Raw genomic sequence first — 15,782 nt, forward strand, 5'->3', positions numbered from 1 at the left:
CAAAAATACATCAAGGAAACCCTCGGAACTTGGAGCTATTCCAAGTGGGCTTTCACCAAAGCTACTAAAAGATCCAGTAGGAGCTTCTATATAACAGACAAAGAAGAGAACATCAAACAGAGCAATGTTGTTATTCCATATGTTGCAGGAATATCTGAAAAGCTCAGAAGGATTTTTAACCAATATAACATACGTGCACACTTTAAACCAAGAATACACTAAGGAAGAAGCTTGTTCACCCCAAGTATAAAATACCCAGACACAAACTGAACATCGTGGCATATGCAGTGCAGTCCAGTGAGACATGTTGACCTGCACATTAGGGAAATAAAACAATCATTTCACAAATATATGTCACAATACAGGAGAACAAACCCATCAGAATAGAATATGTCAATCCATCTACATCTGAAATACAAAGTCCATTCTTTTGAAGACAGCAAAATTCCAGACAGAGAGGACCATTGGTTTGAAAGAGGTGTCAAAGAGACCATCTATGGAAAGCCCTTTCTAAACAGAGGGAAAGGGATACGGCACCACCTATCTCCTGTTTCCATTCCTTTCAGTAGTCCCAAGAAATTCCAAACCCATTTGCACTTTGAATCAGGTGCCTCTGAGGACACAGATAAAACCCCAAGTGGATTTCAACAACTTTCAGAGAGCTAACAACTGACCTGTAGAGTGCTAATGACCAGATAACTGCAAAGAATATAAATCCATCCATGCCCCACCATCAAGTTAGAACTGAAGAAGTTTCTTGGATGATAAGTGAAATGTTTTCAAGGAAAAAAACAAGAAAGTCCAGTTGTCTTTTGGAAAAATACCTTTGGGTCTACCACAAACATTAAAAAAAACGCTGAAACAAAACATGGCAGTGCAATAATACTAAGCAAAAAAATGGATTCTTGTCTCTCTTTTCTTCACTCACCCTGCTGAGCCTGGATACTGCCAGAGACACACATGTCTTGAAGTCATCAGGATTTTTTTTGCAGAGGCAAGCAATGAGGCTGACAGCAGCTGTTACCACACCCTGTATTGTGAGGAGGTGAAGGGAGAAAGGCGGAAAACTGAGACCACTTCTGTAAGAACTGTAACAAGCTTATTACATTCTTATTAATTTAATCTTATTAAATTAAATCATTTTTGTAACCATAATGTATGGTTTGCCATACTGTACATTAAATAAATAAACTTGATATTTGGAATACAATAAATCACAAAACTAGGAATAAGATTAACATTAAACTTCATTGGTTGCATTTAGTTTCACATATATGGTATGAATACACCTCTTTTAATAGCTTGATACCTGGATTTAAGAGAATAAGAACTGAATGTTGAGGGGACTCTACTGTATGATAATAAATCGGGAGGATGCACGATATGCAAATTATTGTGAGGGTGACAAATGATTTCATATCCAAACAATGGAACTCGAAAGGGACCACATACCATGTGCTGGTCATTCAGAAGATGCACCACACGTGATGTCCACTCTCCCATGGGCACCAAATCGGGTGAAGTTTTGTAGAGGCGCAAGAGGCAGAGAGCAGCACTCTGCTTCACACTGTCCATGGTATCACTGAGGTGTAATAAAGACAAACAAATTATTTAGATAGTTGATATTTTATTAGAGGAATTATTATGTGTTGCTAATGGGAAGTTTTAGGCTCAATCTTTGACATTACCAGATAAAAGGATTAGGCAGCTGATAATAGAGAAAATACTTGTTGCTTGAGGTATTGGAGATCTTCTTGTAGTCTTACCCAATTTGAAGTATTAGCAAATGAGACCCTTCAGATATTGCCAAACCACAATTCCCAAAAGTTCCATTGAGAGATACTTGCTGTTGTCCTACCTCAGATATTACAGAACATTGCTAAAATCTGCCCAAACCCAGGCCTTTTGGGTATATCCAAGGTTACAATTCTTGGAATTGTACCATTCTTTTTCAGTGGAAATTCTAGGGATTTTAGCTTCAATGAAACTGGAGGATCTAGGGTGGGATCAGAATGGTGTAAATAATGCCATGCTGGTGAGTAACATAATTTCTTGTGTTACAAATTATCTTCTGATATATCTAAATGCCATAATGAAAATTACCCATCTTACTCCATATAGTCAGCCCTTCCTGTATTGACTCTATCTTACCCAGCCACCAGGATTCGGGGGATCTCGGAAGCAAAGGCCTCAGCCATCTCACGGCTGCCAACATTGGCAATGCAATGTAGGGCTAGGCACATGAAGGTGGGATTGCGACTTGCCAGGTCATTCTTGATAGCATTGTTGATGAGACGGATCAGCTCACTATTGGAGTTTACCAACACTGAAATGAACAGGTAGCCCTAGAGGAATAATACAAAAGGCACAGAAAGAACAAAGGATAAATTAAGCATTGTAGGGCAACCAGAGGCGTACCTTTATTACAGGGATAGAAAATCAATGGTCCTCCAAGTCTTGAGGCACTACAAATTTCAGCAGGCCTAGCCAGCATAGCTGTGGTCAGGAATGCTGAGAACTGTAGTTAGGAACAATTGCCTCTCCTGCAATCCTGCTTCAATGAGGCAAACAGCATGCAAAGGATCACTTTGTTATTCAGCACACAAGGGCTGTTGTAAGGTTGGCCAAATGTCCAAAAGTGATAACAGCGTGATAGTCAATTAATTTTGATTTCCTCTCTGGAACAGAAGTTTGCAGAAGCCCTTCCTTTGGCACTTTCATTAACTGCCTGACTATTTCCCTCCAAAGCATGGGGGGTATTTTTTTTCATTTTTTTTCAACTTTCAACAAGCTCACCTACTGCTTTATTAGGGAATAATAATACTTCTCATCTTATCAGAATGGCTCTTAACTCAAAAAGAAAAAAATGCATCTTGTGACACTATTTGAAAAAGGGGAAGAATGAAATACTCAAATCTCCACTGAGGCCTAGTTCACATAAAATAACAATCAAAGTGGGAACATTGATTCTGGATGGCAACAATCCATAAAAGTGAGGCTAGAAGGAGTTGTGGATCTGAATGCTTTAACTTGGTTTTTTGCATTCAGTAACTTGCAGGATGAAGGCACTGCCATAATACATGTAAATTAAGCCATCACATTAATTCATGATATGGATTCTTATTCATGATATGGATTCTTATTCATGATATGGATTCTTATGTACATGCAGCAAGTATGTTTTGTTTACTTTAATTTAAAGCATAGCATCCTGCATGAACTCAGCCATTTGACTACATTCCTGGAACTAGCACGGTGTATAGTTAGAAGATCAGACTAGTTTTAGTAGAACCCAGGCTGATCTTGTGCCAATTATCCTTTCTTCTTCAACCTGAAAGGTTTGTTGTGGCGATTAAATAAATCTGAACATAACAATATTGGAGGGTGAACAGGATAATCTAGATATAATATATAATTCAGAATCGCAATCTTCGAAATACAGATTTGTTAATAGCCTTTTCTCTCCACTGAAATCTATCAGGAACACTAGTGTAATTTACTTTTCACATGGAAAATCAAAATAATGAGCAATTAAAATCCAGGATTTGTTTTTAAAGATCCCGCTACTGTTGGGCTTACTCACAATTTGTTTTTCTGTATATTTGTTGGAGCTGAGCAAGTTGACTGCCTCCATGTGCCCAAAGTCGATGTCATGGCCCAACAGGAAGATGAAAAGCAGCTTACAGACATATTTCTTCTTGCTGTAACCATCCAAGGCTTTATCTCCTGAGAGGGGAGAGTGACAGGTGGGGAGTGGGGCAGGAAGGTCACTTGCCCTGCTGGAAGGAGAGAGGCATCTGCAAGGCAACTTGGAGGGGAAAAGGACAGCTACAACAGCACCTCAACCTTCTATTACAAGCACTCAGAAAGCCATTTTGTCAGCAGGAGTCAAGGTCACAGGTAATATCTTCCTGTTTTCCTTTTTATGTGGCCAAATTTCCTGATAGATTATTTTTCTCTATTACTCTTTGGGAGACCCAGTTTGAAGGAGACTGGTGTAAGCCACATAATATGCTATTTTGATTCTCCACCTTTAGATTGGAGTGCAAAGATAGGGAAAGCTCTAGTTCAGATACCTCAGTGGCATAATTGAAGCCGCCAATGGATTTAGAAATTCTGTTTACCACAGAAGTCACATTGGGGAACAGCAAAGGCCTTGATTAACACTTCCCATCAATTCTCAGCTATTCTGATCAATGAAGCAGAGAAGAACAAAGAGTTCTCTTTTTCTCCATTCACTTACATTCTGATGAAAAAAAATGTGCTTGCTTCTATCTGTGAATGCATTCATATGGGTACACACCAATGAGAAAATAATACTATTTGAAAATATTATAAAACACACTTCTGCTGCAATCTACAGACCAATTTTGGACAGCAACTGGATTTTTCACTCTCAACCTCCAACAGTGACTGAAAGATTTACAGTAGAAAAAAATGAATGTACTTTAATTTGAACTTTGGGCCAAGAAATCATTGTTGTGTTTTGTTATGACTGTCTAATAATACTTTTTTTCTTGCAATTTTGACAGTTTTCCTGAATGTATGCACAAATTCAGGAAAGATTGGCATTCATAACACAAACATAACATAAAATTGGAAGCGTTGGGGATCAAAAGCAACCAAGAAAATGACAGCTAGATGTTCTTTCTTAGAAATGATTTAGATGCTAAATGGGTGAAGAACTTTGGATATAATATACCAATGAAACAATAGGAAAATATGTGGCTGAAAGGATTGAGATTTATACTATGTTATGATTTAAAAGGTAATTTTTATGATGTAGCATTGGTTCTAGACTCCAGAAAAATATCCAAATGTAAGAAAGTACTTCAAACCTGTGTTGAAAATGTCGAAAATATGAAGCGTTAATTTATTCTGCCTGATGGACTTGTAAAAAAGCCAGAAAATGTTGAATTTAAAGACACATAGTGAATTATATCCACAATGGGGAAATGGCTGGTGAAGATGACAGAATTAGCACAAATGGCAAAAGTTAACTTGTCTGATAAGAGATTGGAAACCCCTCATAAACTTTTTACTGAAAAAAGAAAAAAAATGATCTTATAATTTATGAGTTTGATGATTTAGAAGGGGTAGATTATGTAAAGAAGTAGGTTATATCATAGCCTTAGAAAAAGAGAGGATAAAATATAAATGTACCTGTGACTGTGGTAGAATCTGACGTTGAATTAAGAGATGGGGGAGTAAAGGGAATTATTAACCTTGAATCAATGTGATGCAGGATCCCCCTAATTTCTTTTTGGCATTTAACTATGCTTTTGTTTGACAAGATTTTGCCTAAGCATATAATAATAAAAATAATAAATAATAATAAAAAACCCACTTTGATCTTTTACACATGTTGTTCTTGGCTTTCCATGCCTGAAGTAATTGCTGTTAACAAGATCAGAAGATGCTTCTTTATAACCTTTTTCTTTCCCTTTTGTTTCTCTTTATTTCTTTGTACCCTTTCATTCACTATTACTTTTCTTTTTTAATAATGCTTATGAAAATAATTTTGATATATAACAAGAAATAGAGAGAAAAAACTATAGTAAATGTGGAAAAACAAAGGAAAAGAAAGAAAAAGCAGAGACCAAAAAGAGATAGAAAAAAAAGAAAAATAAAAGAACAGAAGAGAAATATGAAAAAAATACAACATGGTTTCTGATTTCTGGCAGATTTCTGGCACTTATTGATACAATTTTAATTGAACATCTTTCTCTAGATTACATTATAATTCCCTTCTTCCTACAACTTGTTCTTTTTAATCATCACAACTGTAAGTCACAAAATCATTTTCTTTTTTATTCAGAGTTGATAAAAGATTTCTAGTCATTGATGTATGTCAATATTATAACAATCTTTCTCTAATTAAAAAAGTTAGCTTAGTTATCTCAGCAAGTTTTGTGAATTTTAGCAACCAGTCTTCCACAGTGGGAAATGTTGAATCTTTTCATATTTATGCATATAATAATCTGGCAGCAATGTTCCATATTGAAATAGATTCTCAGGAAGGTTTTTTTAAGTATGCATTCATTGGTCCTAAAAATCAAAGTTCTGTCTTCTACTAAATATTAATCTTTAAAATTCTATGTATCAACATGTGTATTTGAATCCAAAATTTTAGCTTTTTATATGCCAGCCAACCACAACAGAATGTTCCTTCATGTTGTTCATATTTCTAACATACATTTGGAAAGCCTTTATACATTCTAGGCAATGTTGCTATAATTAGGTATAACCATTCCATATATGTTATTAAATTTTCTGTTTTTTAAAAGAATAATGACAACACAGTTATGATCAGTTTGGGAGAACAAGATGATTTGCAAAGAGGGACTACATAAACCAGGAATTAAAATCTTTTATTTTTTTTGTGAGCATCTATGGATATGGATGTTTGGATCCAAACCTGTCAAGTAGATTCAAACAGAGGGATAAAGACATTGTGTTATTTGGAAATGTGAAGACTGAATTAGCGTATGTATGTATGTATGTATGTCCAATCAATTCGTGCTCTTTGTGTTGGGCTAGTTTTCAAGAGCACAGCTGTCTGCTTTGGATAAGATGATTTTGCCTAAAGTAATTGAACTTGTTGCTCCTTTCTCCTTTGGAACTCTTATTCTTGCCTTTAGCTAGAGCTAGACCTTTGGCATGAGCAGCTGAAGTGTGCATTCCAAGAAGCCAGTTCCCTGATTTAAAGTCTTGACCTTAGAGATAACAAAATGACACTTGTTAAATCCTGCTAATCAAAGCTGGAGCATATGCCTTATTTTATATGGAATGATGAATAAGGAAATGGAGGAGGAGGAGTTGTTCCTCTCCATAACAATATGAATTGTGCTGCAAAGGTCTCAGATCTATGGAAATTAATATTGAGATCAAGGAGGGACAGAGTTGCATCTAATGGACTAAATGGAAATGGCTTCTGGGAGAAATAACTCTTAAGTTTCATTAGATAGGAATTTATTTTATAGTGTTATGTAGGGTACTGACACAAGCAACTCCTGGACAGAGAAGAGACAAGGAATTCCTAGTTCAAATTGAGGACTCACAATTACAGGCATCCACAGGCAAACCAATGATAATGATGTGATTACAAAAAATTCGCAAGCTACTTTTGTCAGATGTATGACACAAATAATCATAGTATGTGCAAGATACTATAAAATGTGTGTCACCATTTTGACATCATTGTGTTTTATTACAGTCAATACCATCTAAAATCAGATATTTTTGACTTTATTTCATTGTTCCAGCTGGAACAGGTTAGCTTTTCAGCATTTCAACCTTGAGTCCCACAGACATGCTACACACAGTTGCTTTCTACGAAGCATCAGTGACATGTATAATAGAAGATAGATAATAATCCTAAAACCAGCCTGAAACATGCTAGAGAGGAGCCTGGTTGTCAAGGGAGAGAGAGAACAAAAACAGGAGACAGTAAGTAAACTGGACTGAGTCAATGACAGAACTGCTGCAGGGATATGTGGTGAGAAAAAACTGGATTATACTGCAAAATATCAAAATAAAGAAGGGGAGAAGGAGAAAAATACACTGCAAGAACTCACCCTTAAATTTGGATCGGATATTGGCCAACTCCTTGTTAATTCGTTTAATTTCAGCCTCTTTACTCTTACCTGGAAATGAGAAGCAAGGAATAAATCATGGATAATACCCAACCTCCATACACAACCATCTGGGTATCTGCATAGTGCTGATTGCATGAGACAACTAAAATAAATATGATGAAGAAAGGGGTCAGATATATATCTGTGAATGCAAACAGATAATGACAAATTGCCACATATGAATAAAAAAGCATGAAAAAACAAAATCTTCCCCAGCCTATTCTCCTCTAAATGAGTTGGTCTATAATTCCAGAATTCGTAGCCAGACACACTTCCCACATATCTGGAAATACCATCTCGGAGATGGCTCCTGTATACTAAAACCCAGGAGCTACAGGGTCAGATTTTTGATCAGAACAGGAGAAGGCAGTCTGCATTATTGTACTGTTTTTCTTCAATCATAAATACATTCTTCTCAAGCCACTGCTCAGCAATAGCTAATGAAAAGGTATTTAGGTGAAAGGAATGGTATAATTTACTTCTGGGGCTAGTGTGTATTCACACAAACATTTACAGATGTTTGTGACTGTGTGAAGGAATCTCTACTTCAGTTAAGCTACTGACGTTCGCAGATGACACAACAGTGATTGGTCTCATTCGAGACAATGACGAATCCACATATAGACGAGAGGTCAAACGACTAGCCTTGTGGTGCAACCAAAACAATCTGGAACTGAACACACTCAAAACCGTAGAAATGGTGGTAGACTTTAGGAGAAACCCTTCCATACTTCCACCTCTCACAATACTAGACAACACACAGTATCAACAGTAGAAACCTTCAAATTTCTAGGTTCTATCATATCGCAAGATCTCAAATGGACAGCTAACATCAAAAACATCATTAAAAAAGGACAACAAAGAATGTTCTTTCTACGCCAACTCAATAAGCTCAAACTGCCCAAGGAGCTGCTGATTCAGTTCTACAGAGGAATTATTGAGTCTGTCATTTGCACCTCTATAACTGTCTGGTTCGGTTCTGCAACCCAACAAGAAAAACACAGACTTCAGAGGATAATTAGAACTGCAGAAAAAATAATTGCTACCAACCTGCCTTCCATTGAGGACTTGTATACTGCACGAATCAAGAAGAGGGCCGTGAAAATATTTACAGACCCCTCGCATCCTGGACATAAACTGTTTCAATTCTTACCCTCAAAACGACGCTATAGAGCACTGCACATCAGAACACTTAGACACAAGTACAGTTTTTTCCCGAAGGCCATCACTCTGCTAAACAAATAATTCCATCAACACTGTCAAACTATTTACTGAATCTGCACTACTATTAATCGTCTCATAGTTCCCATCACCAATCTCTTTCCACTTATGACTGTATGACTATAACTTGTTGCTGGCAATCCTTATGATTTATATTGATATATTGACCATCAATTGTGTTGTAAATGTTGTACCTTGATGAACGTATCTTTTCTTTTATGTACACTGAGAGCATATGCACCGAGACAAATTCCTTGTGCGTCCAATCACACTTGGCCAATACAATTCTATTCTATTCTATTCTATTCTATTCTATTCTATTCTATTCTATTCTATTCTATTCTATTCTATTCTTTCCATATATTCCAACTCATCTAGTAATATCATGCTCAAAAGCCCTGCTCCAGTGCTATGCTGATCTGCAATTAGCAGATGCCCACTGCAGTGATTCCAGTGAATCCCAATAGTTGTTCCAGGCTATGGATGGCTCCCCAGTAAGTGAAGCCTGGTACCTACTATCCTTCTGGCCCAAGGCAAAGATATTTTAATTCTTTTTCATATATGTGAGTCATATCTGAAATGTTATACTGCAGCACTTTCTTAAGTAGTCTTTATCTGATGCCCATACTATTTTGTTTTTATGTTGTACATTTTTCATCATTTTATTTGTTTTCATAATAATTTGTAGAGTGTGGTAAGCTGCTGTAGAAAAATTATGTTATAGAGGCACAAAAGGATAATAAATAAATAATAAAATTCAGAGAAAAGTCTCAGTGTGCACATACCTTAGGCCCAGGGGCTGTTTTGCAATTAAAATCATTTCCCCCCAGTTGTGGATTTTCTATATCTTAGAGTCTCTTGGTATTTTCTGAGGTGATAAGCCCCAGACATCAGTCCAACAGAGCAATGGATAATGCACCCATTCTCAGATGGTTGCAAAAACCATTGCAACATTGCTACATAAGACAGAGAAAACAGATCTATATCTAGCCCCAACAGGCAGAAGGTGTTCCACAATTAAGTTAGCTCAGCAGGATGAGGACTGAAATAAATAAATAGATTTGCATGTGTAAATGCTCCTAGGATGGAGCTGCTCTGTACATGAAGCATAGTGGCTGTGGAACATGAGGGGAAAAGTGATTCTTTGTCTAGTATTTAAAACACTAAGTAGAAATAAAGATGATGTTATAGAAAGAAAAAGTTAGCTGCTTGATTCATAGAAATTGACTGTAGGAGGCCACAACTGTACCTTTGTTTTAATTTAAAAAGTACAATATTAATAAACCCAGGTGCCAATAGAGACTGGTAACAATTTCATTCATCAATAATATAGTATAACATCCTTTGGATTTTATTTAACTGAATGTAGAAGAAAATTAAATTGCTAAATTCTGCAATGGAAGTAAAGGGCTTTGAGCCCTTTGCTTTAAATAGTCTAGCAATATCTTTTCTGCTAAATTAGAATTGCTGTATCTTCCCTTCCATTTCTTCTATTAGGTTCCTTTATTTAACACCATGCAACCAACAGGTACAGCACGATCTGTTTAATAGTGGGAAAAGTTGTGCTAAAATAAGGGAAAGATGCAAATGAGAGGGAATATTATTTGATTTGAGATGTCTCAAATTCCTTCAGAAGAGATAAATAATAATTTAAGAAACATAATTAAAGTAGATCCATCCACATCTAAGTGTGAAACAACATATTAGTATATTTAACCCATTCATTCTTCTCTCAATGAAAGCAAAAAAAAAACCACACCTCATTTGCATCCTTGGGTTTCCAACCACAGAATTGTGTCCTAAAATGCTAATTCCAACCAGAAATAAACTTTCTTTAAATCATAATTTAACAATGAATTAGCCACTCATACAAAGGACAATAATGAGATACATGCATGTATTACCCTGCAGTTTATTTCCATGTTAGTTCATCAAGCCCTCATCTTGGGTTTCAGGATAACTGACAATGCAATTGGAGTTACCACAGAGTAGGTGCTATTATTTACATCATACCATGGAAGCGATCCTTTCAAAGCTATCATATTTCTTTGTTTATTTCCTGGCATGCATATTCCAAAGATAAAAGGAAGATGACCAAAGAAGGCATTAGAACCCAAAACACATGCTTCCTTCTTCGACCTGCCAAAAGCAAATAAAAGCACTACTACTTCTATTCCCTGTCTTGAGGCAGGGAAATCGGCCTCTAAAAAGAGAAAGCTGTGTTTCCTCAAACTTTTTCCTTCCTTCCTTCCTTCCTTCCTTCCTTGGATGTTCAAACAAAAATCACACTCATAGGGGTATCTTCTTTTGTCCTATAGCACCCTGTTGAGGAAATCTGAGGCCTGCCAACTTTCCTTTGCTTAAGAATTGCAGTTCCTTAAGAACAGGCAATGTAAGAGCTCTTTGTTCATCTCTCTGGGGAGATGCAACTATATTCAGAAGTGGGGAAATCCCTTTTCCAGAGCATGTTGGATTACAATTCCCATAATCCTTGTCCATTAGCTTATGGTCTGGCTTATCTGAGTTAGAATTCAATAAAATCTAGAAACAGATTCTACTTTACAAGAAGATCAAAGAATGTATGAATGCATATCTAAAACAATCCATGCCACAGGAATCAGTGGCCATCAGATCTGAAAACTTGTGTTTACTGTATTTATCACGTCCTGCCCATCCAATGGGAAGTTCACAGAAGCTTTAAAGGATCTGGATTTCACCATAGCTATGCTTTCTTGCACATCAGAAAGTCCTAAGCCCAGTCTGAAATTTGACATTAGTTAACTATGTGGCTATCAGATCTCATACAATTTTGTTAGAAGGCCTCTTACATCTCCCTCCACCCAAAAAATGTGTTTAATATAAGATGCAGCCTTTTGTCTAACTTTTTGAACGTATTCCACATATTCCTCAATGCTTCCTTGGCTTCTTATTGCTTCATTTACTATTGCTAAAATCAATCTGATCTGTTCTCTGTTGAAATTTCTCTCTACTCCCACAAGTTCCAGCACCCATTTCTGCTCGTTTAGTGATTCAAAGATCTCCCATAACTAAAATGTGGACCCTGAGGCCTTGGGAAATATATGCCTGACTTCTATTGATTACACAACAACAAAAAACATCAGGTCCTGTTCATTCACCAATCTACACTATTTATAAACAGAGTACGGGTATTTTCTGAAACGTAGGATGGGCATTGGACAAGAGGGACATGGCTTCTTCATTTTTAATGATTGCTTTTACAAAGAAATGTTGATAGCCGCAGCTTTTGTTGTCTATGCATGACAAGTTGCAACTACTGTCTTCCTCACAGCTGTTAAAGCCACAGAACCTTCCTTTCCAAGTTGGCTGTTTTAGGACAATACGTTTCTGGAAGTGCGTCACAATCCTTTCCTAAATTTTTCTGGCATCTCTAACCAGATATAAATAATGTGCAAGAAAGCATAACTATATGAAGCAATTTAAAAACTGGCATGTTGAATTTTCTACTTCCATAAAAACAGAAGAAACTTTACTAAGACATATCATAAAGGACCGTTGCTCTATAATGTTTTTTTTTTCTTCAGATAAAAGATCTTACCACTTTTAATTACTCCTGTGAGCAACCTCAAAATTTTTTGCACAACAACTCCCATAATTCCTGGCTGGGAGTAATGGGAATTATCACCTGAAATCTGAAGACCATTAGAATGCTTAATCCTGTTTTAGTTGAAGCATTCAAATAATTCCATGGCATAAAATATTCTGCATGCAAAGAATGAGCATTACCACCACCATGGAGTCTCTCCTGGTAATATTTTCAGAGATGTTAAAGGCTAGCTGCTGTGGCACTAGGGCCAAGAATCCAACACATGGAAAGCTTCTGCCTCCAAGCAAATTGGCTTATATGGTCTGCTGGTGCTAAGCCAATTCACATGGCTACAGAATGACTTTCCCCTGAAATTTCAGCATACAGAAGTTGTTGCAACATAATCACAACTACCTGATCAAATCAGCTTTTAATATGTTTTCCAGAATAGTGATCATGCTTATATCTAGACTTTTCCATTGAACTGCAGGGATGGTTTAGACTAGAGGAAAATCAGCCAGCCAGAACTTTAAAAAGATTGTGTAAGCTCTATCGATTCCGCTCTACAGAAAACTGCTCTAGCAACTGCTACTTAGGCTTACTGCATGTATTACTCTTGCAAAAAGTAACATTGCAAAATGCATTTTTATTTGCTGAAAAAAGGAAGGGTCCGGGCAAAGATTAGGATTCCTGAGAAGAAACTAGGAGAAAAAAGATTGAATCAAACAAATATAATATTAGTATTCAGCCACAATGAAACAACCATACCAAAACCTAAACAAAAAAAAATAGATCTGACTTAAAATCTCTACATTTTAAAATACAATATCCTTTTTATAAAATAAAATATCCTTGGTCTCTTGATCATTACAGCTTTTTTCATGACTAAGGAAACATATCTGAAAAATAAGGGCCTGAATACATGCTATCAAAGCCAGTAATTGGTTACTTTTTTTCAGCATTACTGAAGGAAGCTACAAATATATGCTTTAACCATGCTCCATCAGGCTCACCCATTTGACTTCAATGACAACTAAAACTTCTCCAGTTTCAAATTGATATTAGAAAAGCTGACAATTTATAGTGATTAGAAGCCTTCCCCTGTTTCACTTGTTTTCCATAAGACAATCTGAATTCCTCAATCTTTCTTACCCTTATGGAGATTCTAAATAGCAACCTCTTATTTTGCAGCAACATCCCTACAATAAGGCTTATATTTTAGGCTGCAAAAATCCAGATGACTAGCAACAAGAAATACTGTACAGAAAAGTAATTTCAAGTTTTGTATCAAATATAGTGAGCCTACGTTTAAGGCCTTCTGCAAAGGTCCAGCAGCTCTTTTTTTTAAGTCATCACACACAGACTCCTCGATACATACAATCTTCCCCCAAATTTACAAAAGCAATCCCTAGCCTATTGCAGTTAGGAAGCATACTGTATTTATCCATCCGTCATATGACAGCTGTCTCCCTCCAGGCAATATCTTTGGATATATTTATATACGGGGGCAGCAGGAAGTAAGAGGGATGGAACCTTATCCCTAAACAAATCTCAGAACCCCTTTCTTATTCTCCACCATTTCGGTCGCCCTATAATTGCCACAATCCCCAATTTCTACCCCTCTAAGCAACTTTTCCACTTCTTTCCCCACCGCCCTCTTTAGTTACATAATTTTTAAAAATCCGGATGAAGCAAAATAGCCACAGCAGATACAAATCTCAGACTGAACGACATCCACGTTCACACACCTTCAGTTAACCAGGATCCCCGCTGCCCGTGCCATCTTTACCCAACTTGTATCTTCCTCCGATGACTGACAGGCCTCTGCCTATCCGAACGGCGGGCATGCCTGGTGACTGGCAGCCTCGCCCTTACCTTGACATTAGGTGGCCTCCTCCCAGCCTACCTGCTTTCTCTGTTCCGAAGCCCCACTGAACAGACGATCGGGCAGCCAGCAGTCTTTCCCCCGAGGTTCAAGTCTCTTGCCTTCAGTAGACTGAGCCCCCCCCCCTCTCCCCGCACTAAACCCATCACCACCCTTAACTCTGCCGCCGCCGCAGAGCACAATCACGGGCCGCTTCCACCCGCCCGAATTATCCCCAAGGTCCAATGCCCCCCTCCCTCCCTCCCCGAGCATTACAACATTCATTCGGTTCTGAAGGACCCCCCCTCTGGCCGCCTGTCTGCTCCCTAACCGCAGTCACTTACAGTTTCGGATATCGGAGATAAATACGGCCAGGCCCCGCATCCCGTCTCCCTTGGAAACGGCCGGCATGGTGACGATAGAGGATCGGGACCACGGCGATGCTCCGTTCCGCGCCCGAACCTGGCCCAGCTGCACCGAACCGACCCAAACATATCCGATTGGCCCCTCGTTCCATCAGTCACGAAACGTTTTCGCTCTCTATTGGGCAGAGGCGCCGCTTTTCAAACCCGCGGTGCTTTCTATTGACAGAAACGATCCAGACTTCTAAGGGATTGGTCAGTAGGTTTAAATCCCGCCTGCTCTTCTCCCTATTGGATCCGGTGAATCTTAATGTCAGATAAGTCCCCTCCACAGCTCTGCATTTTCCATTGGACGTTGGTTCACAAGAAGCCCACCTAAGCCGGCCTTCCCCTGTGCCCCTTCGGTTTGAATATCTTGATAGGTTTTAAGAAATGTCAGTCAAAGGCTGCCCCGCCCATTTCCTCTTCGGTTTGAGTGATGCTTCTTGCGAAATCGGCAAGCTGAATCTCGGCTCGCTGCTGGGCGGGGAAGAGTTCTGGGAAGCTGTTATTGGGCGAGAAGTCCATGTCCTCCGAGCTCAAGTCCCTGGTTTATTGGCCGAAAAGGCTGGCGGTGGAAAGGCGGCAAAAGAAAGGCTGCGGAGGAGAGAGGCCTGGAAACCGAGCTGCTTTCCTTAGAAAAGAGCGGCGGGGATCGTCATCATGTCATCATAGACTTGATATCTTGGGTCTAGAAAACTTGGAACTTCATCGCCTTCGACTGGATCTGGGTTTAGCATATAAAATCATCCGTTGTAATGTCCTTCCTGTCAATGACTTTTTTAGTTTCAATAACAATATCACAAGAGCTACAAACAGATTCAAACTCAATGTCAACCGTTCCAGTTTAGATTGCAGAAAACACGATTTCTGTAACAGAATTGTATATACTTGGAATGCATTACCTGACTCTGTGGTTTCTTCTCATAACCCCAAAGGTTTCACTCAAAAACTGTCCACGGTTGACCTCACCACTTTCCTAAGAGGACTCTAAAGGGGCGTGCATAAGAGCACAAACGTGCCTACCGTTCCTGTCCTACTGTTTCTTTCCCTATGTATATACACGTTTTTAGTACCTCATTTCTCCTCATATA

At 38.2% G+C, this 15,782-nt stretch overlaps 1 protein-coding gene across 6 annotated transcripts in view; it reads right to left on the minus strand.

Annotated features, from left to right (window-relative positions):
- AP2A1 (adaptor related protein complex 2 subunit alpha 1) overlaps window positions 1–14,819 on the minus strand; it is a 36,470-nt gene extending 21,651 nt beyond the window's left edge. For 2 of the 6 annotated variants that reach the window (XM_058179810.1, XM_058179814.1), the window contains exons 1-6: window positions 14,632–14,819; window positions 7,578–7,740; window positions 3,584–3,808; window positions 2,152–2,345; window positions 1,453–1,582; window positions 929–1,030 (exon numbers count right to left, since the gene is read on the minus strand). In XM_058179810.1, the coding sequence (XP_058035793.1) occupies window positions 929–1,030; window positions 1,453–1,582; window positions 2,152–2,345; window positions 3,584–3,808; window positions 7,578–7,740; window positions 14,632–14,804 (987 nt within the window). In that variant the 5' untranslated portion in view covers window positions 14,805–14,819. The remainder of the gene's footprint in view (window positions 1–928; window positions 1,031–1,452; window positions 1,583–2,151; window positions 2,346–3,583; window positions 3,809–7,577; window positions 7,741–14,631) is intronic. The other 4 variants (XM_058179813.1, XM_058179815.1, XM_058179811.1 and 1 more) reach the window with 3 other exon arrangements.
- Between the last annotated feature and the right edge of the window lie 963 nt (window positions 14,820–15,782).

This window comes from Ahaetulla prasina, chromosome 4 (assembly GCF_028640845.1).
Source record: "Ahaetulla prasina isolate Xishuangbanna chromosome 4, ASM2864084v1, whole genome shotgun sequence".
NCBI lineage: Eukaryota > Metazoa > Chordata > Lepidosauria > Squamata > Colubridae > Ahaetulla > Ahaetulla prasina.